This window comes from Muntiacus reevesi, chromosome 3 (assembly GCF_963930625.1).
Source record: "Muntiacus reevesi chromosome 3, mMunRee1.1, whole genome shotgun sequence".
Classification (NCBI taxonomy): Eukaryota; Metazoa; Chordata; class Mammalia; order Artiodactyla; family Cervidae; genus Muntiacus; species Muntiacus reevesi.
In genome coordinates this window covers 147,886,009-147,912,208 of record NC_089251.1, presented here as the reverse complement: position 1 = coordinate 147,912,208, position 26,200 = coordinate 147,886,009, and the positions used below count along the sequence as shown (strand labels likewise).

Below are 26,200 nucleotides of genomic sequence, written 5' to 3'. Positions count from 1 at the left end.
CTAAATGAAAAGTTCACACAAAGTCAGTGGTTTCCTGAAGCTGGTCATAGGTTCAACAGAGAAGTTTGGATCAATTCACATTAAAATGAGAAAAATAAGGGTGATGGTGAGTTTCTCATATGATTAAATGTATACATTTGTAAGATCTTTTGCCTGAGGCTATCCTTTTCATTAATTTGTTATTTAATGAGTATTTATTGTGTAAATATATGAATAATAAATAGGAGTGTCCCTTGCATTTTTTGAATAAATTTATTTTCTAAAATAAAAGGTTGGTAATTATAATGGGCCCCTTTTTAATTTCAACTGAATCTCAAAACCTACAAACCACTGCTTCATGTGACTCAGCAAGCTGAAATAATTATCTCCAGGGAGGTGCCCTGGTGTTCGGACAAGACCCCAGCAGGAAAGGACAGTGGAGGGAAGGGAGAGGCTGGTCCTGAGAGGTAAGACTTGGGGCTCATCTCTGGGGAATGGGTCACCCACACACTCGTCCAGAGCCACGAGAGCTGGCTCTGCCACTTATTAGCCAGGTACCCCTTGTGACCACCCTTCTCTGAATGTACTGTGAATATGAGAAGAGGTTCCTGCAGGTGCTTGTAGCTTTGTGAACTCACGAGTCTAATGATCTGGGCAACTCACTCTGTGACTTTGGAAAGCGACCAATGAGAGCACAAGAGCATTGACTGTGATGTCAATATTTGGATGACAAGTGACGTAATGGCTCCAGTGGCTTCTGGCTTCTTCCCCGGGCATGTGACGGTAGAGCAAGGGGAAAGGAGACAGGAAGCCTCAGGCAGAGCATTTCAGGACCGCGTCCTTCATCACCTCTCATATGCTATCTGATCAAGACACCACACCCCACCCTTCCTTCACCCTCATCTTCCGTCCTTCACACACATGTGCACACCTGCCTCAACTGTCCCCTTCTTGCTACACACAAGGAGATTCAGGTAATCCTCTTTCACGGCAGTTGGGATTGATGGCATTGAGCAGGAGGACAAATCTCACAGCCTACCAAATCATTTTGTGGCACAACTCGAAGGGGAGAAACCATAGAAACCCTCACTGATATTTCTTCCCCAGAGTAACTGAGTTTAGATAATAGCAAGGGGCATCAGTTAAACTCTGTGACTCTCAGAAAGAACATAATTTATCTCAATGAGACTAAAATCTAAGCAAAAAAAACACATGCCAACCCAATGAAGGTAGATTTCTAAAAGAGAGGAAGCCAAAGATAGCAGGAACTCTCCTAAAAATACTAAGAATCTATCACAACTTCTCTCTTAGGTTCAGCTGAGTTCAGTGGTATTCCCTAGCTCATGTGGATATTTCTCTCAGCCTAATGCGACATTCCTTGAGGAATTTTGGGTCAATTCATTGTCTATTTCAGACTTTTTTTCTTTAGAAAGTGTACTGATGGAAACTATGATTTCTAATTGGGAGATTTAATTCTCCACAAATGCTCTGGCTTCACAATCCCACAAGTATCAATAAAATACTCTCAGGAAGTGTGAACTGTTAGTTGATCAGTCATGTCCAACTCTTTGTGACCCCATGGAATGTAGCCCACAAGGCTCCTCTGTCCATGGAATTCTCCAGGCATGAACACTGGAATAGGGAGTCATGCCATTCTCCAGGGGATCTTCCCACCCTGGGATCCAGCTTGGGTCTCCGGCATTGCAGGCAGATCCCTTACTGTGTGAGTCACAGTAGCCACCTTTGGATTTGACTTCTCAGTCACAGGTGTGTGTGTGTGTGTGTGTGTGTGTGTGTGTGTGTGTGACAGAACACGTGTGCGCATGCACACACATGCACTATGCCCACTGTGAGAACAGGGCTCCCTGCTTGGGGGACATGGCATGAGACGCCTTCCCAGGGCAGGTGACACGGTCTGCCCCTCTGGTCATCCGCAGCTGCGGGCGCCGGGAGCCCTGTCCAGGCTTAGGGGAAGGGGACGCCCACCTGCACCGGCTCCGGGGGCAGCTGAACAACGTGCTGCATGCGCTCGCTGTGGTGGTGCCTTGATTCCTCTTCATAAATCACATCCCTCTCATGCTGGGGAAGGTTCAAGAAACGGCGGATGGTACAGAGGTTCTCCCAGAGGGTGCGGTTTTCTGGGCTGGGGTTCTCCTTCCAGCGGAGCAGTTCACACAGCCAGCCCTGGAAACAGAGAAGGCCACTGAATGAACCTGAAGAGCGCACAACCGCAGAGGGGGCTTGAGTGTGGTCAAGCACTGCCGGCTTATCATGTTTCCACAGCAGAAGTGCTCCCACCAAACTGGGGAGGCGCTCGAACAGCCTGGCAACTCCCAAAACCAACTAATGGCCACACCTATGGTGACACCAACACCTGAGAATCTTCAGTCTTGTTAATTGCCTCATCCCCTTTCCTACTGAATACATTCTCAATTAATTTACAGTCCCCTTTGTAAAAGAAACTCAAAGACGTGTGTAGCTCTCCAATTCTCAGCAAAAATTCATGTTGGTCAGTTACAAATTTTAAAATTACCCACCCAGTTGGACAGTACTCCATTCCAAGAAAAAATAAATGAAAATGAACAAATATGTATCACCAAATGGCAAATTCTGAAGAGGAAATACCTAGGTATGAATAGAAATATAAATATTTTCTCTCTAGGAAGAAACAGTCTCACAAAGATCAATAACTCCTCCGTAACACCCTTTGCTAGAATGAGAAAAGTGTATATCTGCTCAACCTCTGAATGCCTTGGGCCCCAGGCCCTTATAACCATAACCTTCCTGCCTCAACCACACCTGCAGGAAGGTAAGCAGTAGGACGGGCCACACCTGCAAATGTCTGCCTCCCAACTCTGGCATCCGGATGTTCTCTTGCTCGCAACTGCACGAGAAAGAAAATGTAATGCAAATAATGATGGATTATATGAAAATAATACAGAGGATGCTGTCAACATCGCTCACTGACTCATGTCAAAATATTTTACCCAGTAGCTTTCTAACCCATCATTTCCAATCTACGTCGCTCATTTTAAATACAAAGACTGTCCCATATCACGCCTCCTGCAAGAATAAGAATTTTTCTAAAAAGGTGCGTAAGTAAACCACACATGACTTTGTAAGAAATCTCGAAACCTCCACAAATTCTATCTCATAACTTGCAAACCAATGAAAGTTCCTGACACGCGTTACAAAAACCCCTCATAATATCATAAGCTGTTGTTTGTCTAACTCTCCACTGTGTCTTCTGCCTTTACCCAAAAAAAGGCAAGATTTGATTATCTCCGCTGCGTCAGCCAAGACAGCAATGCCAGCTGTTCTCATTGTGCCGCCTCTTCCTCGCGGCCTCCATGTTAATAACCTGATCATTCCATTTTCTCCTTCAACTGCCGGCTGCAGCACTGCGGAGAGACAAAAACCCAGACCCATCTGCAGCAGCTGTAGGCACTGAACTGTGAAGCCACTGGGGATTTATAAACTAATCTGTAACACAACACTGCCTTGTTTTTACAAGTGAGAGGCCACATTTGCGCAGACCTGATCTTTTCTTGCAATAAACTGGGAGCTGGGGAGAGTTAGAGGGCTAGGAAGAATGAAAACAAGATATCTAATCATTTGCTTGGAAATGTGCTTCCAAGTATTTTCAAAGATTTTTTTTTTTTGCCAGTTCAGTTGAGAGACAGGTAATGGTTGATTTTCAAGGTGTAACATATATGAAAATTGAAGATGATTCCATTTTTTATCCCTATCAAAATGTAAATTATATTCTTTAAAAACACTCCTAGTCCCAAAGTGTTTCCTCAAGGGTTTCTTTGTACAAAGCAAAAAATTCTTGAAATGGAATATAAACCATCTGTGGAAAAAAAAATAAGCTCCTATTTCTCTGTCTTTTCACAGATCTGAATAAGTCTCCAACTGAACCCTTTCAAATGTTTCAAACAGGTATGTTTAACATCTTCCAGGGGAGGCTACAGCACGGAGACCAATCGCTGAACAGAAAATAAAAACAAAAATCTGCATCTGTTAAAAGATGGAGCTCTGAGATATCCAGACCTTAAGGAGGACAGCACCTGCTGTTCTGCGTGAGGAGTGAACTGCATTGTGGGAAGCCACAGCTTGAAAGGAGACAGGTGACAGCTGAGTGGTATCTCCACTTACATACTCGGAATGTCTCACACAACATCCATTGCCGCGTTTGATTTATATGCGCTGTTATAATCTGCACTCATTACAATCACTTACAACAAACTACAGGCCTCGTTACGGACTGGCCGCTGTCTGCCATCAGTCTTTAAGAAGTGTAGTGCTCAATTTGCCCACTGACAAGCAAGGTCCCGACCTTGAAGCTATTAGGGAGTGGATTAGACACAAGTGTGATCATGTGTGCAGACATAAGCAAACCAAATTAATTTCTGGCACAGGGAGGTAGCCAACAAGACCCTGTTCTTAGGGCACCAGAGAACTTCCTCGAATCCCTGATGGAGCTGAGCTAATAGCATGCTTAAGGGAGCCCAGTTTTGAAGATGAAGCACATTCATGGTATTTAGAGGGTTATTAATCTAGTTTCCCCACAAAGTGTTTGCTTGGCTGATCAGATTAAGGGATGGAGCCTTCCACAGCGCACCCCCACCACAGCAGGCCCCAAGAAATCTGTGATACTTCACAGCCTCGGACATATTGCACCATGTGTACCCAGCTGCTTCAATAATTAGCTTATGAATGTATCAGCTGGTTCTGTGATTTTTATAAATAATAACTAACCTACAGAGCAGAAACATTGTCAAGAGCCTTACAGTAACACAAAACCACAAGGAGTCCCTCACTTGCTCATCTACTAAATGCCGAAATTCCCTACCAGAGGAGCTCCTGCAACGCCATCTATAAATATTTATCCTGCGTCTGAAATGGCAGTGTATTTTTGTCAGTTTTCTTCACGGCAGCCATGATTCGCTTTCCCCTCACTCTGACTCACTTGCTCACTCCACGGATTTGTGTGCTTATCTTCCGGAAATCTATTCTTCCACCTCACTTCCCATCTCACCCTCCATCTTTCAATTCACATGATCCCTCCACCCGCCCATGTGGGAAGCTTATCTCTGTTTTCTCAAAAGGGCCTGTTATTACTTTGTTTGGTGGCTAATGAATTTGCTAGAAAGGGCCACGCTGTTGCCTGCACACACACGTATGTATTATGAGTGAACCCACCACAGAAGAGATAAAAGAGTCCCACATTGGGATTTTTTTCATTTATATAATTTTTGCATGCCATCCAAGAAAGTTTTGCAGTATCAGGCAAAAAAAAAAAAAAAAAAAAAAAGTGTAAATGTCAAATAAAACAGTGACAGATGACAGTATTCTCTATTGAATAGCACTGTTTCTGTCGTGCATGTTCAATGGGAACTCATGAATTATTAATAAACAAATCTCCTTTTTCTGTTAAAAATCTCAAGTAGGTTTTTTGTTGTTGCTCCCTGTGTGTTATGTCGAGCATTCCAGGAGAATTATTTTCATTTTATAGATGCTGATGCAGAAGTTCATCTGATTTCCAGCCTTGACCAGCCTTGTGAGCAGGTGCCAGGAACTGTGGAATATATACCTAGCTGTAATTTCTCTTTTAGCCTGGAAATAAGCTTTGATCAAAGGTTGGCTGAATATTCATAAAGTCAGTTTAGCTTTTTTAGTATGGGAAAACTGAGACTGAATTACGTGTACCTGAGCACAGCTAGGAAGCACAGAATATTCAGTTTGGAGACTGAACTGCTGGGTTCCTGCTATGACAATAAATTACTGGGCAACCTCTGGATAAGGTCTTAGATCTTCTGGAAGCTTGACTATAAAAGAAGGAGTTTACAAAAGATGATCTTTAAGTTCCCTTCCAGCTCCACAATCTGTGATCTGTTTCCTGGTTATTTGTCAGAAACAACAGACAATGATTAGCCACCAGGTCAAAGTACAAAGGATAAAAACCACCCTGGTCAAGTGATCAAGGTCAACATCACCAGTGATGACATATTCACACTGAGAACTCTGTGATATGATTCACTGCAAAGGACTCAACATAGTATCTGAGGTAGACTTGCCCAAAATGCATAATCTCAGTCAAATCATGGCAAATCCTATCTGAGACTGCTTTCAACAAAATAACCAATCAGTACTCTTTAAAGTGACAAGGTCATTAAAAAAAGAAAAGGAAAGACAAGACTGAGGAATGGTCACAAACTGCAGAAAGCTAAGGATAATAACTAAATGCAGTGTGGTTCCTGATTGGGGTCCTGGCACCAAAAAAGGTAATTAGTGAAAATACTATTAATATTTAGTATAATATTAATTTAAAAATAGTGAAATTAGAATAAAGTTTTTAGTTGGTAGTATTAAAACACTCATAGTTTCCTAGTTTTGCTAACTGCACCATGGTAATACAGTGTACATTAGGGGAACCTAGGTGAGAAATATATGGAAACTATAACATTTTGCAAAGTCTCTGTGAGTCTAAAACATGTTCAAAAAAAGAAGTTTGAAAAAATATAGAGAATACCTGGAACTTACATAGGAAAATATACATGGAACTTAAGTGTAATGATGCCAAAAAATTTACAAAAAATTTACCTTCAAACTCTGAACCCAAAGAAAGCATATAAGTTCAAAGGCTACATCCTTTTGATCAATGGTTAAAGAGTTCCCAAGCATTCAGGCCATAAGCAAATAATACTTATTAACATTTCATTTTAATCATTTCATCAGCCTCTTAAACAAATATATTTCCCTCAGTAGAGAAAACAACTCTGACCACCTTTTCCCAACTATGCAGGTGAGGTGACACTCACACCAGTCAAGAGATAGTTTATTTACAATCCACATGTTCCTGAAAAGTTGTATGTCAATCTAAATTTACAAAGCAAATAAAGTTGTGAATGTATCAGGAATCCTTACTACTTGAAGAAATGTATTATTATTCCTTTTTGAAAGATGAATAACAGCCCCACCGTTTATCCTTTAGTAAACTGATAGTTTTACTGAGGATTTGCTTAAACGAGACACCTCTAGTTCACAATTCAGGAACATTAGAAGCAGCAACAATAAGAACCACAATTTGCTCCTATTTTCCCCTCGTGGTCTCGTCTCCCATCAGTTCTCCCAGGGGCCTTGTGCTTTGGCCACTGTGAATTACTCACAATTCCTGAACAGGCCTGATACATTCTCATCGTGCTTTTGCTCATGTTACTCCCTTTGCTGAAAAACTTTACTCAGTTCTCTATCCCCTCTATGAGAAGTTGTCATTCATTTAATTTTCATTGTTACTGTTTACTTAAAAGGTTAGTTGAGATCACCAACAGGAAAGTATATAATTCTGACCATGAAATTCAAGGAAAATGTCATTACAGAGAACAGGATTCATAATGTGGGTCTTAAAAGATAGAGATGAGTTTCACCAGGTGGGGAGAGTAAGTGCCTGGAATCACATTCTAAGCAGAGAAAGCAGTATCAGCAAATGCAGGGGCTTATAAAAGTAACACATTTGGTAATCAGAAGCAACCCTGTGCAGCCAAAGCACAGTCTAGAAATGGAGGTGGGCAGCAGATTATAAAGAATAACATGCAAAGAAATTTCATCTTCATCTTATGGGCCATGGGAGTCACTGAAGGCTTTTTAACTGATATGACAAAGGATTCTTTGATTTCTTCTTTACATTTTTTTTTCTTTTTATTTTTTTATTGAAGGATAATTGCTTTACAGAATTTTGCTGTTTTCTGTCAAACCTCAACATGAGTCAGCCATAGGTATACATACATCCCCTCTCTTTTGAACCTCCCTCCCATCTCCCTCCCCATCCCACCCCTCTAGGTTGGTACAGAGTCCCTGCTTGAGTTTCCTGAGCCACACAGCAAGTTCCCGCTGGCTATCTATTTCACACATGGCAATGTAAGTTTCCATGTTACTCTTTTCATACATCCCACCCCCACCTCCCCTCTCCCCATGTCTATAAGTCTATTCTCTATGTCTGTTTCTCCACTGCTGCCTTGTAAATAAATTCTTCAGTATCATTTTCCTAGACCCTATTATACAGAGTGAAGTGAGTCAGAAAGACAAAGATAAATATCATATTCTAACAAACATATACAGAATATTCTTTCCACTTTTAATTTCCTTCCTCCATTCCTTCCTTCCTCTCTTCTTTTTTAACAAGAAGTCCTTGGAGAAAAGACTACAATAAAGTTAAGAACTCCACTTACCCTAGCCTAGATATCTTTTCTTTTTCATAGTAAAATCATGTTGCTGGGTATTAATCAGGTCCTACAATGGCCTGCAAGTGGTAAATTACACACTGCATAGGCTTTATCCTCCAGTTTTTGTTCTTTAAAAAATGACATGTATCCTAAACACCAAACCATATCATTTAACTCTCATTATTTTAATCATTTGTGTGTGGGTGCACACGTGTCTGTGTGCTGTTGTTGTTGCCCAAATGAGAATATTTAAAGCTCTCTCACATTGAAAATGAATGAGAAAGAACAATATCTATTACTCTTATAAAAAAAGAAAGGTTTAAAAAAATTTCAAATATACAATAAATGTGAAATACTTTGCACACTACACACCGAATGCAGAGAATATTCAAATGACCAGGGAGGTCTTTCCGAAAACAATAATACAGCCTAGTGTCTGAATTTGGAGCCCATCAGATATGGGTTTTAATTTTAGCTCCATGCCTTAGGTTTAAGTGATGGGGGAGGGGAAGGAGATGGGAAGAATGGGGTTCCTGTCCGTGGTACTGAAATTTCATTGTGTACTAAGTTACTTGTTTTCCTACCCCTGGACACAGGTAATCACTCCAACTTCTGCCTGTTCCCACATTTTTTTCCTTAAAAAAAAAAAAAATCTGTGTTGGTAACACATTTCCTAGTTTTTACAGCATTTCTGAGCAAATACAAACCAGGACTTGCTAAGAAACAAATGCAAGTCCACAGACTGGTTTGATCTCCAAAGAGATACAGTAAATAAATTTGTTCTTCTTAAGTAAGGTTGTACTTGCTTTGAAGACCAAGGTCTTGTCAGTCATTACCATTTGCCCTGAGAACCTAGCACAGAGCTGACGAATGAACTCCATCTACAAATAGTAAGAAGCCCCCACCCTCTTTGCCCATCTAGGAACTCCAATGAATGAATAAGTTGACAAATGAACAGCTCTCTTCAGGAGAATGACTCAAGGCTTCTTGCAACAGACATGTAAAAGGCCATTTACTCACCCACATCTTCAATACAGAAAATGTCAGCATATGTAACCAAAAGGAAACATTTTCTGAGTGTCTCAAAAGAAAATTCATATTATTAACCACAGACAGTTCGCTTTCTAAATGGAAGCACATAAAGTCCCCAAACAAACTTTTGTAACTGTGAAAGAATTTCTCTTCAGCTGGTTGAGACTCTTCTGAAGTGTGAAATGAGCCAGATAATATTCAGCTCTTGTTTCTTAGTGACTGAATTCTCTTTTCATGAATCCAATAAGTGTCTATTAAAATAAATAAACCCCCTAATGATTTAAGATAACCTAATCAAGAAAACTGAAATGGATAAAAGGCTAAACTGCAAGGGAGACTTGTCAAGGGCTTCAATGAATCCCTGACGAGGAGGTCATCTAAACCTGAGAAAAGATTTGTGCTGAGCATTTGGTTACAGTTCAAGGTTAATTATTTTATACCTTGAATGTAATAAGTAAAAATGATCTGCTTCTTTTTTTATTTCTCAAAATTGTACACTAAGTTCTAAACTGTATTTTCAAGGGGACTAATTTTCAGCTGTCTCTGGGCATGTGTCTCACATTTCTATGGATGTGTTTGTAAAGATTGAATCTGTAATTGAGAGTAATGAAAATTTTATTTCAGAACAACTCCTTAACCTCTGTTATAAAGGGCTCAAGTTAAGCAGGGATTTAATAAAATCTTGTTGCCTTCCTTACCATGGAAATATGGGCTATGCATAGCTATATAATCGTATAGAGATTTGGGATGACTTTATACAAGTATGTACACACATACTTAAACACATACATGGGAACATGCATCTAAAAAAAAAAACCATCTACATCCGTCAAAAAGAAGGATGAACCTGGAGTCTTCTCCACTTAAATATTACAAACATATTAACAGTTAAATGTACTAGACTAAAATATCGGGAAGAAAACAACCTAAATATTTCTAGTCCCCGGCTTCATATTTAAATTCCAGGATACCTGTGATATAAGGTATATATATTGTAATATATATATATACACCATAATATACCTATGATACATACCATATATACTCATAATATAAGATATATATATATAGACAAACACACAAATATATATGATACAAGGTATATATATATACACACATATATATGTGATACAAGGTATATATATTAATATATTTTTATATACAAGGTACTATATATTAATATTATGAACACTGCCTCAAGAACTCATAAGTGTGCGGGTGAGGGGAAACAGACAAAGCAGAAAACCAGGAATAAAACTTGTTTGAAAGATTAGAACTGGGACTAAAGTGAGGCATGCAAGCAACTAATGTGCAAAAATTAAGGAATGTGACTCTGAAAGGGTGTGCCTCCTTGGACTGTACCCTAAGACCTAATGTGTCTAATCCTAGTCTGGCCTGTGAAAGAAGATGATTAAATGGTCCCTATGACAAAACAGTAGGGACTAGTCACAGCACCAACATTCTCCAACTGTAAAAACCATGGTTTAACTCAATATCATCTCCAAAAGAAGGCTGGGAGAGTTTAGAAAGATGGCTTTTAATATGTCAACCTGATTTGCTTCAAAGTCATATGCAAGTTTCTAAAAGTGTTGTGTTGTGTTGTGAACAGGCAAAAGTATGCAACTCAAAGGTTTCTGCAATAAGTCGATATGTGCTTAAACCAAGCACAGAAATTTTAGCAGTGGGTAAAGGTACCTGACGCTGTATGATCTGCATATGAACTCTACGTATTAACCTTCACTGATATCTAACTGTGGGTTCCCATAAAGGCTAGATTGAGGGCATGAAACATAAACATAACCAATTGTGAAGAACCCAATTCCTCACTATAGGGATGATGTAAGAATTGAGATCTTGAGGGAATTTCTGTTGATCATTTCTCAAAAGAATCTATTCCTTTGAATTATGCTGAGAGAAAAAGGAAGAAAGTGAAGGGTTTAACTTGATGCTTAGGCATCACTGTACTTACTCACTGTCCGCTTAATTTGGCATCTGAGAAGCCTAATTTCTTCACTCCTCACTGTAACAATCTTTTTTCAAATGGCAGTTGTAGTGTAAATATGTTGATTTGTTTCATGTAAGTTTGGTGGACAGCACTGGCATTGTAGTATACGTGCCCCATTTGACAAGAACAGAAGCTGCTTTTTGATAGGCTGTCAAAATGTGTTCGAAAGAAACGTGCCCATGAGGAAGCAGCAGGCAAGGCCACACACCTCCTTTTAGCCTGCCTTATACACTGAAGACAAGACGGCAGAAGCAGAAGCGCTGGGAGTGAGACGAGACCACCACCTCATTCTACACGTGGCATCATACGGCCAGTTTCTCCTGTCACTCTTTATATCAGAGATCAGGGCAGTCAAACATCTACTTCCAGTGTGGTGGTTTAGTTGCTAAGTCATGTCCGACTCTTGTGACCCCATGGACTGTAGCCCATCAGGTTCCTCCGTCCATGGGATTCTCCAGGTAAGAATACTGGAGTGGGTTGCCATTTCCTTCTTCAGGGGACCTTTCTGAGCCAGGGATTGAACCAGGTCTCCTGCACTGGAGGCAGATTCTTTACCAACTGAGCCACCAGGGAAGCCCCAATAGCCTGAGCAATCCTAGTCCCAATAAAGCCATCTCCATAAGGGAACCTAATAAATAAGGTAACCGTCAAACCACTTTCAAGGCAAAGGGGCAAAACTGATCCTTGTGTAGTATTTTCTAAAGGCTAAGAAACTAAACAATGAGACTGAAGATACTTTATAATTCATAAACATACTCTCCCATGAGAAAAGGTGGTTTAAAAATTTACAATTTATAACTGTCTTATTACAGTATAATCTCAACCAGGATATAAACACACAGGTGCAAACATGCACTTACACATCAGAAGACTAAAAGGTTAATAGAACTACCTCTGGGTTGTGGAATTATGGGTGATTCATATTTTGCCTTTATATTTTCTTCATTTTATTTTTTAAAATGAGGACGGGGCATTGCAGGTGACATTCCAGGGGGCGTGCAGTCTCTCCTTACCACCTGACGACCCACAAGGGCACATGGCCCTCATCTCAGTGGGCCTTTGCAGCAATCGCAGAGCCTGCAGACCCCAGCCCGGAGGTGGGCCTGGGGGGGAGCACAGTAAGGCATCATGCAGCTCTGACCCCAGATGCTACAGCAGGTACAAGGGGGCTGGACCACTAGCTGGGGATCATATGTGGAGACATATGCAGAGCCCACCTGGTGGAAGAGGGAGATGTGGGAATTTCCAGTTGTTCAGGGTTTTATTTTGCTTTTGTTTATTATAAACATTTCATATTGGCCAAAACTGTAGTCAGCTGAGTCATTCAAAATGTCTTAGATGAAGGTATAGAGGCAGGGACCCTCAAGCATCACTGGCAAGGACATCACTGGAATGTAAATCCTATCATTATTTTCAATACAGTAGGACTAGAAATGATTTACATACCCACGAAGGGAAGAGAGTCAAATTATGGTGCATCCAATCCATCCAATATGACATAGCAGCTTAAGAGAATAAGAGAACTAAGTGTGCTGATATGGAAAGATCTTTAGGATTTGTAAAGAAAAAATTGTGTGTAAAGTATGCTAGTCATTTGTGCATAGGGACAAAGAAAGCCTATAAACTTGTATTTCCAAAGATAGAAGAGAAATGTTGGCAGTGGCTGCCTCTAAGGATGGCTAAGGGGTGAGGGATGGAGGAAGACTATTCACTGTATACTCTTTTGTCCCTTTTGAAGCTTATATAATGAACATATGCTATCTATTCAAAATAAATAGCATTGAAGAAGAAAAGAAATGCCTTTGAATTAAAGAATAAAAATAAAATGAGGATGTTATTACTTAAGTAATCAAAAAACAGAAGTGATTTCTTTAAAAAGGAAATAAGTACAACTAACTTGTGCCTGGGACATTTTTAAGAAGAGACATATAAAAGCAAAAATTAATATGGCAACCCATGACTGAATGAAGAAAACACGTTAGCACTACACTGAATGTGATATAAACTCCAATAGTAAAGAGCAGTAAAAGGAAGGAAACAAACCAAATGATATACCAATTATTTTTCTTTATGTACAGTTTTCTTTTCTATTTTTATTTTTACCTTTAAAGGGATCTGCTATATTTTAAATCATTTAAACCTGTATATTTTAAATCATTTAACTTGTTAGTCAAACTAGATAATATATAAGAAACTATTTCATAATAAAAAATGTTCATAAAATCTGAGTTTATAATCTACATCTAAAGTTTAAGAAGCATTCTACTTAGAATTACAATTTGTTAAGTCAGTAAGAACATGGAATATGAGTATGAATATATATATATATTTTGTTTCTTGGTGAAACAATGATAAGGAATAAAGGCCTATCAGTACACAAAATCTATTTAATCATAGTGTACATAAAGTATACAACATATTGAAACTCAGTCACCATGAAGAACACAGCTTCTCTGGAGGAAATTATTTCAGAATTGTATACCATAGGCCAGAAACTCTTTTTCCCCACTGTGGAGGGGTCACAGTTGTGTCTCCCTCCCTCTTATGCAGTAGGAGTGAGGACCCCTTCATTTCTGATCCTAGCAGTAGCTCCTGCAGCTTGTGGGCCTGGAAGGTGTGTAGGTCAGGAAGAACTTGAAGACTGGCAGGTTTTTTAAAAAAACTGTTTTTAAAAAAACAGTTTAAAAAACTGGCAGGGGTTTTTAAATCCTGGTGGCGATGATGAGGACATCCTACAATGTCATTCCTTCAAAGCCCCCTCCCGCCAAACCCTCCCTCTACCCCCCCCAACCCTCCTCACCACCCACCCCCCAACTCCGGGCTTAATCCCAGGTCACTCCCTCTTTTATATCAGCAGACTCTGGGGTTGGCCCTTTCATTACCACCAACTGAGCTTTACAACCAGGTTGTCTGTGTCCCTTTTTTGCAGTGTTTCAGCTTCTCTCTACCTTCCTAATAATAGCAAGCAAGACCATCCTGTCCCACCAAAAATTTAAAAAAAGAGAGAGAAAAAAAAAGAAAGCAAACCTAGTGCCCTTCTAACGTTTTTATTCATTTGTTTTATTTGTTTAATGAAGGCAAAGTAGAACAGGAATAAGTCCATTCCCATTCGTCTACCTACTCTATTTCCACCCAAACCTAATAGGAAAAGACATATGTAGAGTTGGCTCTTTGGGTGTACAAATAATAAAGTATCACTCTCCTTTCAAAATAAAACCAACCTGGAATCAACCTCAGCATTCCATGAGTTGAATACTGAAAGCAATATAAAAAACAGAAGCAGGCAGGAGAGGAGAGAAATAGTGAGTTAGCAGATGGGGAAAGGGGCCGCTGATGTCAACAGAAAGAAAAGTAGCTAAAGGCGCTGTGACGAAGCACACGGGCATCCCTGGAGCGGCGCGGTGGGGGCCACACAGGCCCCTGTGCTTGCGCCCTGCTGGACTTCCACTTCCCAGGTCACACGTGATGGGCTGCACTTGGGGAGAGGAAATGCAGAATCAGAGGGACGGGGACACAGCGCTCCTGTAGTCACTGAGACTGCACGCTGGGAGCTTACTCTCTGGGGGCCCTTTGCGTGTAGGGCCATGCTGAAGTTGTCAGGGACACGCCATATGCCTTTACACCATGGCTCCTACTGAGCACCCCACTCCTGGTTCACAGAGAACAACCAGTGACCATAGTTCATTCCATCCCATGCAGACCAACAATCTGTATATTCTGCAGAAAGAAAAGAGTCTTCAGAACCCACATTCACACACACACACACACACACACACACACAATACCCAAAGCTGATCCTAAATTGAAAATGAAACAAAAGTAAAAGGTGAAATGTACCTAAGCACACTTTTCCCCCTGCTTTTCTTTCTTTGGCTTCTCTCACGTGAAGAAAAGGCCACAGGTCAGACAGGAGGCACCCAGTGAAACTGGATGATGGGCTGACCTGGCCAAGACAAAGGAGTCAGAGCCCAGTTAAAGGAACAGGTGGTCTTCGACCCTACAAATGCGCCTGATGTAACCCACACACCAAGGAGACACACACTTTCCAGTAACATTGTTTTCACCAACAGGACCACAGGCATAACTGCAAATGCTTGTCACTCTTAGTTCCTTTTCTGAACCCCTGCTCCAGCGATGCCTGTTTTCTAAACTCTTACAGCCACCACTGTCTCTAAAACTGTCCTCTCCTTTTCCTATTCTTCATGCAAAGCTTGCCTAACACAGGCAGTGTAAGGTTACTATTTTTATTATGATGACAGCAATTCATAGCAAGGAATGAATGAGGTTTAATGGAGGGTTCCTTTCTATTTTAAGACATGTAAAATGGAAGAGGAGGGGTTAGTGTGTGTGTTTGAACAGGGCCTTCCAGGCTCAAACCCACTCCAGTTCACAAGAGTTCCTATTCAAGGTTCTCCTAATTTTTACCTCCATGAGAATGGAGTACCCTTGCTTCCTCAGTCACTACACACCCACACCCACACCCATACCCACACACACACAAAACCCTTATGGACATGTACCAAATACAAGTACAAGGTACAACATCATGCCACTGATTCCATTAAGGATGCTTTTTATCAAGCAAATGCTGGTAGTACTTACAAAGCAGAGTGACTGTCTTATGTTAAATTGCCTTTGAAACTATCAGCTAAGTTTATTTTGTTTGACAGTGCCATTTTTAAGACACTTAACACCTGATTTGCAAATCTCTGTCAGCTGTTTACAAATAAAGTTCCTTATTCATAAATGTGAATGAAATCACCATCCTAATGGAAAACAAACAGGAAACAAAGCATCTTATCTCCATTTAGGCCCAATCTCACCTTTTAGTACATCATCAGGTCCTAGAACTATATTTCACTCCAAGCTCTACAGAAACAGGGCTACTGAGTTCTGCAGGCAATAAAAATTTGGAGAGCTACATTTGTGCCAACTGGCAAACACAGTTTTCAATCAGCCACCTGAACTACTTGGGGAGGCTGGAGTCAACATTATTTTCAGAAGCAACAGTGCCAAGTCAACAGGAAGATAACAAGCATTCTGAATCAAGTTCTTAGACTACGGCCTTGAGTTTTTCTAGAAAGCAGCGATAAAAAGAGGACTGAGTGTAACTTTGATATTTACATCAAGTCACGACTAAGGGGCAGGTTTGCAAAAGCAATTGTGTAGTTTTATACTTACTGCACATTTACCACATATGTCCTTTATTACACAGTGGAAAACCATTAAATGCACAGTAGTTTTGCCAAGTGGCATTATGCATTTAACAGCTTTATTCGTTTAACAGCTCCAACTCTCATTATATTTTGCCATGTGGTACATGGGATTTTATGCATTTAACAGTTTAAGAAGGCTCTATGGTATTTTCTTTTCATGTGTTTCATACTATGATTGAACATGATATCTTAGCCAACTATATTGCAATGATTTCATTGATGAGAGAAAGAATAATCTGGAAAAATCATGACATCAAAATTGAATAGGGGAAACAAATATTTCAACGCTCTTCAAAATTGCTGAATATTCTACAGCTCTCTTTTTATTAACACCTGAAAAATAATTTAGGTGACTGCAAAACTACAGGTAAAAAATTCTATACCCCAAACCATATAATTAGTATACATATAGCATTTAACTATGATTCTAAAAACATAATTTTCATTAAAAACCATCTTGCTTAAAACAATATTCAGTAACTTCCTTTCTCTACAGCACAAAGCAGATCTGTTCAGGAGAGGATGGCCCATTTTACCATTTACATATGTAGGGATGAAAGCATTTGTCATGCAAGCCCACAGAGGAAATCAAGCTCTGAATCAAAGGACTCTCAAAATTAAGCTTTAACTTTTGTTTCCTCCACCCTGCATCTGAGTAATTGTTCAATCCAGAAATAAATAAGTAGGCACCTCAACATAACCCATTCTAGGATAGGGCAGTAGTTGTCCCTTTAAACGAATTGAAACAGATAGTACAGCCCATCAACTGTTGCTGCTTTCAGAAATAAAAAACCTAAGCATCTGTCTACTTTCTCCCTGGAGCATTCCATTCCCCACAATCGCAGCACTCTGCAAAATTGTACTGGATAAGCTTCTCTGTTTTTCTGTTAAAGATCTCAACACTCACTCTGCAGTCCCTAATGTGTGTTTTCTCCTGGAAAAACAACTGTATTCTCTACATAAAAGAAGCACCTGACATTGCAAGGTGTCTCTGGGGCTGGGTTGAAAAGCAGTTATTATAACAAAGTCATCCATTCCCCTGGTGGGAATAAGAGAGGTGACGAGACCTGGCTAAAACTTGTTCTCGGGAAGATGCTGTTCTGAACACACCAAGTTGTGCTCAAATATCCAAAAGAAAGTAAAAAAAAAAAAGCATATATAGCAGTATTCAAAATTGGGAGAGACATCCCTCAAGGCTGATTCTTTTTTGGGGGAAAAAAAAAACTTGAAAAAAAATCTGGGTTTTGACTTAGTCTTTATTGTGAACTCTGATGGGAATAAAAGCAAACTGTAGAGCAAAAGGCAAGAACATGACAGGTTCCCTAGGGATTATTATTGTTATTATTATTATAGGAACAGATGTATTTTTATTGGTGGGAGGAGGAGAACAGTCTAATTCCAGCCTCACTTTTGCTCTTTAAAAATCCACTCACCTGACTTTTATTTGCAGCCACTTTGGCAAACAGAGCTTGAGACACCTTGGCCCTTTTCATCTCCTGTTGGATCTCGTCATAAATGGCAGCTGTGATGTTGACGTTGGCGCCGTCCACCTTAATGGGGAGGTCTGTTGTCGGTGTCGAGGTTTTGGCCTACCAAGAGACCATGAAAATAATAATTTAAAAAGTGCTGCATTCAGCCCAGCCATCTGTGCAGAAATTATCAAAGGATTTCAGTCAGCTGATGCCAAACCGCATTAGCTACAGAGGGACACTTCCTGTCCATTATTCTAATCAGGTTAATTGTGATTGGAAATAATTGCAGTGCATTCCTATAGGACATGCAGAGTCCTGTCAGCGATGTTGCTCCCCTCACAGTAGCCGCGACGGTTAGCAGGTAGGATGGCTACCCTGGGTACCAAACTCAAGCCATCACCTAACTGCAACACAAGCATGCAGAACACCACACGGTTACTTTTCTCCTTCTGAAAACAGAACACCTTAGAGGAAGAGTCAATCTTCCAGGAAAAAAAAAAAACAAAAAACACAAATGAGTAAATGGGTAGAGGTCTCTAAATAATAAATTATTACTCAATTTAATGCACTCCCCTGAGTCTCTCTCATTCTTTATTAAAGCTTTACATATGTCATTTGAGTATGTATGGCTTCCCCCCATTATCATCATTATGCTACCCAGACAGTCACCTAATTTCACCTAGGAAATCAGTGGAAATGAAATAAAATTTCATTTCATAAAACTAGGCTTCAGAATGCCTTTGAAGTGCTGTTTTCATTTTCTTAAACTCATATTGTGGTTTTATGTATTCTGCAGTGCTCATTTTAATTGAATGATTTCCCATCAGCTTCAGAGACAAATGAAGGACAATATAAAAGGTGTCTGCACTTCTTGGAGTTAGGATAACCCTAAAATGTTTGAACCTGCTTGATCCAGAAAACTACGGTGTGTAAGGAGCGGGGGCTGGGCAGCCTTCTCAGAACCCAGGGCCACCAGACAAAGGAAAAAGTCTGCCCCCACCCTCAGATTCCTGAGCACCGCCAGCTGATTGGGTCTAAAGTGAGCTTTTTTCTTTTTGTACCCACCCACCCTAGAACCCTAAACCACTAATTTCCCTCTGTGGATGTCATGAGCTGCTCCCCCACTGGACTGATAGCATGCCGGGTTTAGAGAGCCGTGGCATACAGTGTGGACGCCATGGGATCATTCCCAGTGATGCCTTGAAGCCAGGGTCACATCCCAACTTTAAAAGAAGGCTTTGGTTCCCACAAGCACTCAGGGACTTCTGCCATTCTCCTGTGACCTTCCTGTCTCATACTGCTGTTTAATTACTGAAAAGTAACAATAAGAATAACTGATACACATACTTTTTGTGTGCCAGGCATTCCAGGAAGTGTTTTACTTTTGTCATCGCATTTTATTCTTTTTAAGAACACAATGAGTTAAACACTATTATTTTCACTTTAGAGATGAAGACAACTGAAAATAAAAGAAGATAATTTGCTGGAAGGATACGCAGCAGCAATTGAAATCACCATCATCTGAACTCAAGTCTCTCAAGTTCCAAAGGACAAGTTCATGGACCACTGTGCTACTCTGCCTCCAAAACCTCCAGTTTACACTGGTGCTGTTTTTACACTTTTCTTCTTGCCCTGGAGTTTGAGGTCTTCCCATAACACTCTAATCCTCTCCCATCTTTTTCAAGAAGACTCCTTTTTCTTCTTAAAACTTCTAGTTAATCCAGAGTGTTTCCCTATTGAGTGCACATTTTAGCATACAATTTCTGCCTTTCTTGGTGCAGGTTTTTATTAGCCTCACTGACTTAACATCATGTTAATTAACTGATCAAATCTTTTCTGGAACACTGAGAGCTAAAGTCAAAGCACATAAATACATGCTTAGGGACCCAGACCTTGGAATCAGAATAATCAGAATCGAAATCCTAACTCTACCAATCATTTACATTACCTAACATGAGGTGTTTAACCTACCTAAACCTCAGTTTCCTTATCTGTAAAATGGGAACAACAATGCAAAATGGTGAGGATCAAAATCCACGCAAAATATTCACAATACATGATGTAATAACTGCTCAGTAAATGATCATTCTTATCCTTTTTTGTTGCTTTGTTATCATTAAATGCATTGAAGAATATTGACCAGTTGAAGGATTATGAGAAGAGACTGTACGGGTTGAATTTGAAATTTCTTCAATTTGTTTTAAACCAGTAATAAAGTGCTACTGGGTCTGGAAAATAACCTCCATGGACCTATACAAGACCCTGTGTGTGTGTGCCCTGGAATGCTGGCTCCAACTCAGAGGCTGAGCCAGTGGCACCTTCTTGACATTTGTTTGCACAGTGAAAGCCTTACAGTAACCTGTATCTACACCACTGAGACAGTTCTATAAAGAATTGTGATTACGTAGGTAATCATGAAATGTTTTAAACGTCTTTAATAATTCCATCAGTGCTTAACCAGCAGAATGTTCCAGACAATGTAAAAACGTCAGTCCAAGACCATGTTTGCAAATATATTTTGAGAAAAACATTTAACATTTATTTTCAAAATCTCCAAACTGTGAAATTAAATGATCAATTTCCCTGTTAAATTTGTCTCTAAAGGACATCTTTATCTAGGAATTTTCTAGATGGGATTTTCTTCTGCTCAAAAAACCAAAATATTGGCCTTAACTGTGTAACCTTGTAAGTTGGTCTGGCTCTGAAAGCTACCAGGTCTTTGAAAAGATGCCTAAGATATAATCTTGTTAGAAAAATATTATGAAGGAGTGGAAAACAAAACACACAGACATGTGTGATTTTCTAACAAGAAGGAGTGACTTTCTGAGAAAAGTTGACCAGTTAAACAGCCATGAAGCATGGCTGGATTCTTCTGTAATAGCTTAATGGGCTTCAAAAGTGGCAAAAATGTTGGTGAATTTAATAGAAGTAAATATTAGTGCAAATTAACAACTCGCCCAACTCAATAACTCAACATGTATGCCCCAAAATTTAAAAAAATAAAAGTAAAAAAACTTGGCTACATTGGTCCAAAGTAAGCAGTCAAACGTCTTAGTTTTGGTTTAACAGTAACTAAAATTCATAATTCACTAAGGTCTAAGTATCACAATTTGGCAGTTCATGATAGAAAATGATCTTCAATTAAAAATCTATTGCAGAGTGTAAAAATATAAAGAGAGTTAAGATGTGTGAAAAAAAAGTGAATGTACTTGAAAAAGCTCAAATATTTCTATTAGAATAAAATTCTGCTTAATCAGTTCCTTAGACCTTGCCAGAAAACAAACTCCTAAACCCAAAACTATATGTATCTAAGCCAAAAAAAAAAAAAAAAATCACTTTTCAGCATACCCAATTTTCTGATTTGTACAAATGTACAACTGTTAAATATTTGGTTTGAAAACTATAACTCAAGAAGGAACTTACAACCATGCCAGCAACAGTAAACGAGATGACTTTCCTATATGTCCGCTGATTAGTAAAAGCTTACGGGAAGCGCTGTGTGTGTACATGCCTAGTCGCTAAGTCGTGTCTCACTGTGACCCCAGGATTGTGGCCCGCCAGGCTGCTCTGTCCATGGGCGTTCGCAGGCAAGAATACTGGGGAGGGCTGCCATTTCCTCTTCAAGGGGATCTGTCCGACCCGGGGACTGGACACGAGTCTCCTGCGTCTTCTGCACTGGCGGGTGGGTTCTTTACCACTTATCCCCCTGAGAAGCCAAGGGCAGTAGCTGCGCTGTGCTTAATCGCTCAGTCATGTCCTACTCTTTGCAACCCCGTGGACTACTGTAGCCCATCAGGCTCCTCTGTCCATGGGGATTCTCCAGGCAAGAGTACTGGAGTGGGTGGCCATGCCCTCCTCCAGGGGATCTCCCCAACCAGGACTCCCGCACTGCAGATGGAGTCTTTACCATCTGAGCCACCAGGGAAGCCCTGGAAGGGAAGTAGGGAGTGGACTAAGGAGTACGCTCAGATCTGAATTGGAAATGACTCCTGGCTGACTTGAGAACTTGACCCTTCAGTTAAAATCTTTAAAGCACACATTACTATTAAAAGGTGTATGCATTTGCAGAAGGACCTGAGAACAGAAAGTGTGGAAAGGAAGGATGGAAAGCTAAGCCAGGGTCCTATGGGAATCACTGCAGGAAAGAAAACATGAAGGTCTAACTTTCCACCATTTTCTACAGAATCACTGAATGAGCTCCCAGTCATTCTGATCTAGCCACAGCACATGCATGCTTCCATCACACACAGGCTCCTCATGGATTTCGTCTCTTTCTGGTTGCATCAAGCAGAACTTGGGACTACTCTAGCTGTCACCAGCCCCCAAATACCCTGTCTCCATCCAAATAAACACACAATTGGAGGAAAAGCAGTGTGCTTCCTATGCAAACTCAGCTTCAAAACTAATACCCTAGTCCCTTCTTTGATAACCAAACAGCTGCATGTAGACATCTAGCGGTTATCCTCCCACCCACTCCCGCCACATATGGAAGAATGGGACTTGTTTAAAGGGAGAGAATCGGCAAGGGTGATACAGTAAAGGATAACCACCAGTATAGTGTCAGAGGGTCACATCCTCTAACCCACACGTGCAGTGGATTAAGAAGTCCTAGAATTACATCTCTTAGTTTCTGAGGGAAAACAGTATCAGTGAAGGCAAGATGTCTCCAAGGCAGAGAGTGAAAAGTCAGGGGAGCGAACATCTCACCTGAGGGGTTCGGGAGGAGCTGGGGCTACTGGAGGCTGATGACACCATGCTCACATTGGGGTTCATGCTCCGCTCTCTCTCATCCTGGTAGATGCGGTCCCGCTCCACTTCGGGCAGGTTGAGGAAATTCTGCATGGCTCTCAGGTTTACTAGAAGCGACTGAGATGCTGTCCGAGGGTCTTCTTCCTTCCGCAGAATCTCAGACAACAACCCCTGATTAAATGGGGGGAAAAAAAAGTAGGTCACGTTACATCTGCAGGTATGTGGTGTGGTTTCTGGCTGGCGCACCCACCCCCACGCCTTCCCCTTTGTTTGGTGTAACCAGCGGGCTGTGATGTCAAGAACCTCGCTCTAATCCCTGACAGCTCTCCAGCAAGAAGATTTGGAGGGAACGTGCTTGGCGCCTGGGGGTTCTGCGTTATTTTGGACCATTCTATTCTGACACTTTATCATCACTGTAATAATCAGCAGTGTACAGAGATGCCAGCTAGCAAGGTAGGCGCTTGGGGAGAATTGTGAAACTGCAATTACCACCAGGTGCCTCCTACAAGTATTTCAGGAACTGTTAGAACTCTCTCTGCTTGAATCTGGGAACACTTGGCAGTCCTGCTCAGCTTTACAAATCTGCCAAGTTTGGTAAATTTAGTTCCGACATTTAAACAGCATGGGAGATTTACATCGACTTAGAAAAAAAAAAAAGTTTGGCTGAATTTCTGTGTGACCGGCCACTGTTTTCAATATAGATGTTACTTGTGGGGAAAAAAAAAAAAAGGACGCAAAGCAAATGGCTCTAGCTTGTGTTAACCCTCTATCAGCTTCCCAATCCACATACTTAACAGGCTTCCTTGCATGGGTACCAGAGGGCACCCAAACCTTCTTACGAGATGCCCTCATGGGGACACTCCAATTCCACCACTGAAGCGACAGAATTGTATCTGCAATCCGGTGAAGGGCCACAGGACACCTCAGAGGACACCGTGACAGGCTCAGACACTTTCTGACTGTGTTACCCACCCAAACAGAATGCTTCACGTAGGAAATTAACGTCTCCATGTGCTCTGCTCACAGAGAACGCACAAAGAAAACAAGACGCTGACAAGTCTAAAGAGTAGTATGGACTCAAGAAAGAGGCTAGGGACCTGAGCTGGGACGTCACAGTCCTCGGGGCAAAAGCAGATTCGTTTCCACCCTGCATGTGTGTGTGCGCTCGGCTGCTCCGTCGTGTCTGACTCTTTCTGAACTCATGGCCTGTAGCCCGCCAGGCTCTTCGGATCATGGGATTTCCCGGGCAAGAATACTGGACTTGCCATTTCCGTCTCCAGGGAATCTTCCTGACCGAGGGATTGAATCTGGGTCTCCTGCATTGGCAGTGGATTCCTCACCACTGAGCCGCCTGGGAAGCCCCTGCATTCCGCACACTTGTTAGATTATCACATAAAGGCATTCCCAGCTAACCTCCCTTCTCAGGGCAGTGTGGGATCAGGCCCTAGGATGGTACCTCAGAAAAAGCTAAGATGTTAACTTCTGAGTCTTACAAGAGATGGGGATAACCCCAAATTCTAAAAAGTAGATGCCAAGATATTTACACTTAGGAGAATATTAATGCAAAGAAATACTATCAGATTTGTAATCTATGGCTAAATAGGCCATATTTGGCCAAAAGGCATTGGATATAAAAGAAATACACTACTACCTCTAGTTGGCCAACAATCCTCAGGGTAAGGCAGGCAAAACTTTTTTAGAAAGTAATACATTATAAGATAGTGAACCGAATGTCACAGGAATATGCATCACATAGTTATCAGCGCTCCAGGAGGTAATCACCACTCAAAACACCATGTAAGACAATTTTACTACAAGAAACTTACAAAAGGTGTGCCATCTGATAGTTCTGCCAATTTGGTTGTCATTACTTTGATTAGAAAAGTCTTCATATATGGGAATATAATGTGCCATACAATGAAGCTAGACAAAAACTTTAACAAGTGTGTGTCTGCATGCACACATGCCCATAGAAAGGCCAAGGTAGGGCAGATATATAAGACTGCCCTACTGGTGAAATGATTCTAGGGAAGTCCTGATTTCTCATCACGTTTTCAGAAAGAAGCAACAAGTGAGACACTTGTCTTCCAGAAAATGTTATACAATCTAGGTATTAATTCTCTTTCTGAAATTAAAAGTCAGTTCTGCCTTAAGTTATCCTACTTTCCACTTGAACTAAACAACCTGAAATATTAATAGTGATTTGACTTCCCTGGTGGCTCAGACGATAAAGCGTCTGGCTACAATTCAGGAGACTGAGGTTCAATCCCGGGGTTGGGCAGATTCCCCTGGAGAAGGATACGGCATCCCACTCCAGTATTATTGCCTGGAAAATCCCATGGAGGGAGGAATGTGGTAGGCTACACTCCATGGGGTCGCAGAGTCAGACACAACTGAGCGACTCACTTTCACTTTTCTTTCTTGCTTCTAAGACAAAAATCTCCAAATTAATACATGCAGAAACAAGAGGGATAAGAATTTTCAACACTAATTTCCTATACACACAATGGAATATTATTCAGTCATGAAAAAGAATGAAACAATGCCATTGGCAGCAACATAGATGGACCTAGAGATTATCATACTAAGTGAAGTAAGGCCAACAGAGAAAGACAAATGTCATATTATCTCACTTATATGTAGAATTTAAAATATGATACAAATGGATTTATTTAAAAACAGAAATAGACTCACAGATATAGAAAACACATTTATGGTTACCAAAGGGGAAAGGGCAAGGGAGGGCTAAATTAGGTGTTTGAGATTAGCAGATGCAAACTGCTGTACATAAAATAGACAAACAACAAGGTCCCACTGTATAGCACAGTATCTTGTAGTAAGCCACGATGAAAAAGCATATAAAACAGAAAATATGTATGCATATATATATGAATCATTTTGCTGTATGCCACAAACTAACACACTGTAAATCAATTATACTTCAATAAAATAAAAAATTACAGTATAAAATACAGCCAATACCAATTTCTAATACTAAGAAGATACTAAGATTGGTATTTTCTGAGCTTTCTTTAATGATGAGCTCTGCACCAAGGACAAGCTGGCACTCACTCGCCTTCTCTCTCTCTTGTGGATACGTGTGGCTGAGTCCCTTTGCTGGTCACCTGAAGCTATCACTACATTGTTAACCAGCTATACCCCAATGCAAAATAAAAAGTTTTTTAAAAAGATAAATAATAATATAAATAATGAGATGAAAAATTAAAACTCTTTATTCTCTGAACTCTTCCCCCCAAAAATAAGTAACTTTAGCATTTTACTAAATGTCAGACTACCAAATTTGGAAAAGCTTTAGGATATGCAAGGATATATTCTTTATCCTGGTTAGGATGATTATATGCTAACATCTCTCAAAGGCAAAGTTTGTAAACTTCTGAGAAATTATTTTCACACATTGTGGGGGACATCATAGCAAAGATCTAGTGTGTAAAATACTGAAATAACAAAAAAAATATTGTTCTCATGGACCGGGTTCAAAACTGTAAGTCTGTTTATTCCTAA

At 40.5% G+C, this 26,200-nt stretch overlaps 1 protein-coding gene across 1 annotated transcript in view; it reads right to left on the bottom strand.

Moving 5' to 3' along the window:
• The window catches only part of SATB2 (SATB homeobox 2), a 197,456-nt gene that overhangs the window by 36,026 nt on the left and 135,230 nt on the right, over positions 1 to 26,200 (bottom strand). The window contains exons 8-10 of the mRNA XM_065930889.1: positions 22,637 to 22,849; positions 17,891 to 18,046; positions 1,966 to 2,163 (exon numbers count right to left, since the gene is read on the bottom strand). Coding sequence (XP_065786961.1) covers positions 1,966 to 2,163; positions 17,891 to 18,046; positions 22,637 to 22,849 — 567 coding nt within the window. The remainder of the gene's footprint in view (positions 1 to 1,965; positions 2,164 to 17,890; positions 18,047 to 22,636; positions 22,850 to 26,200) is intronic.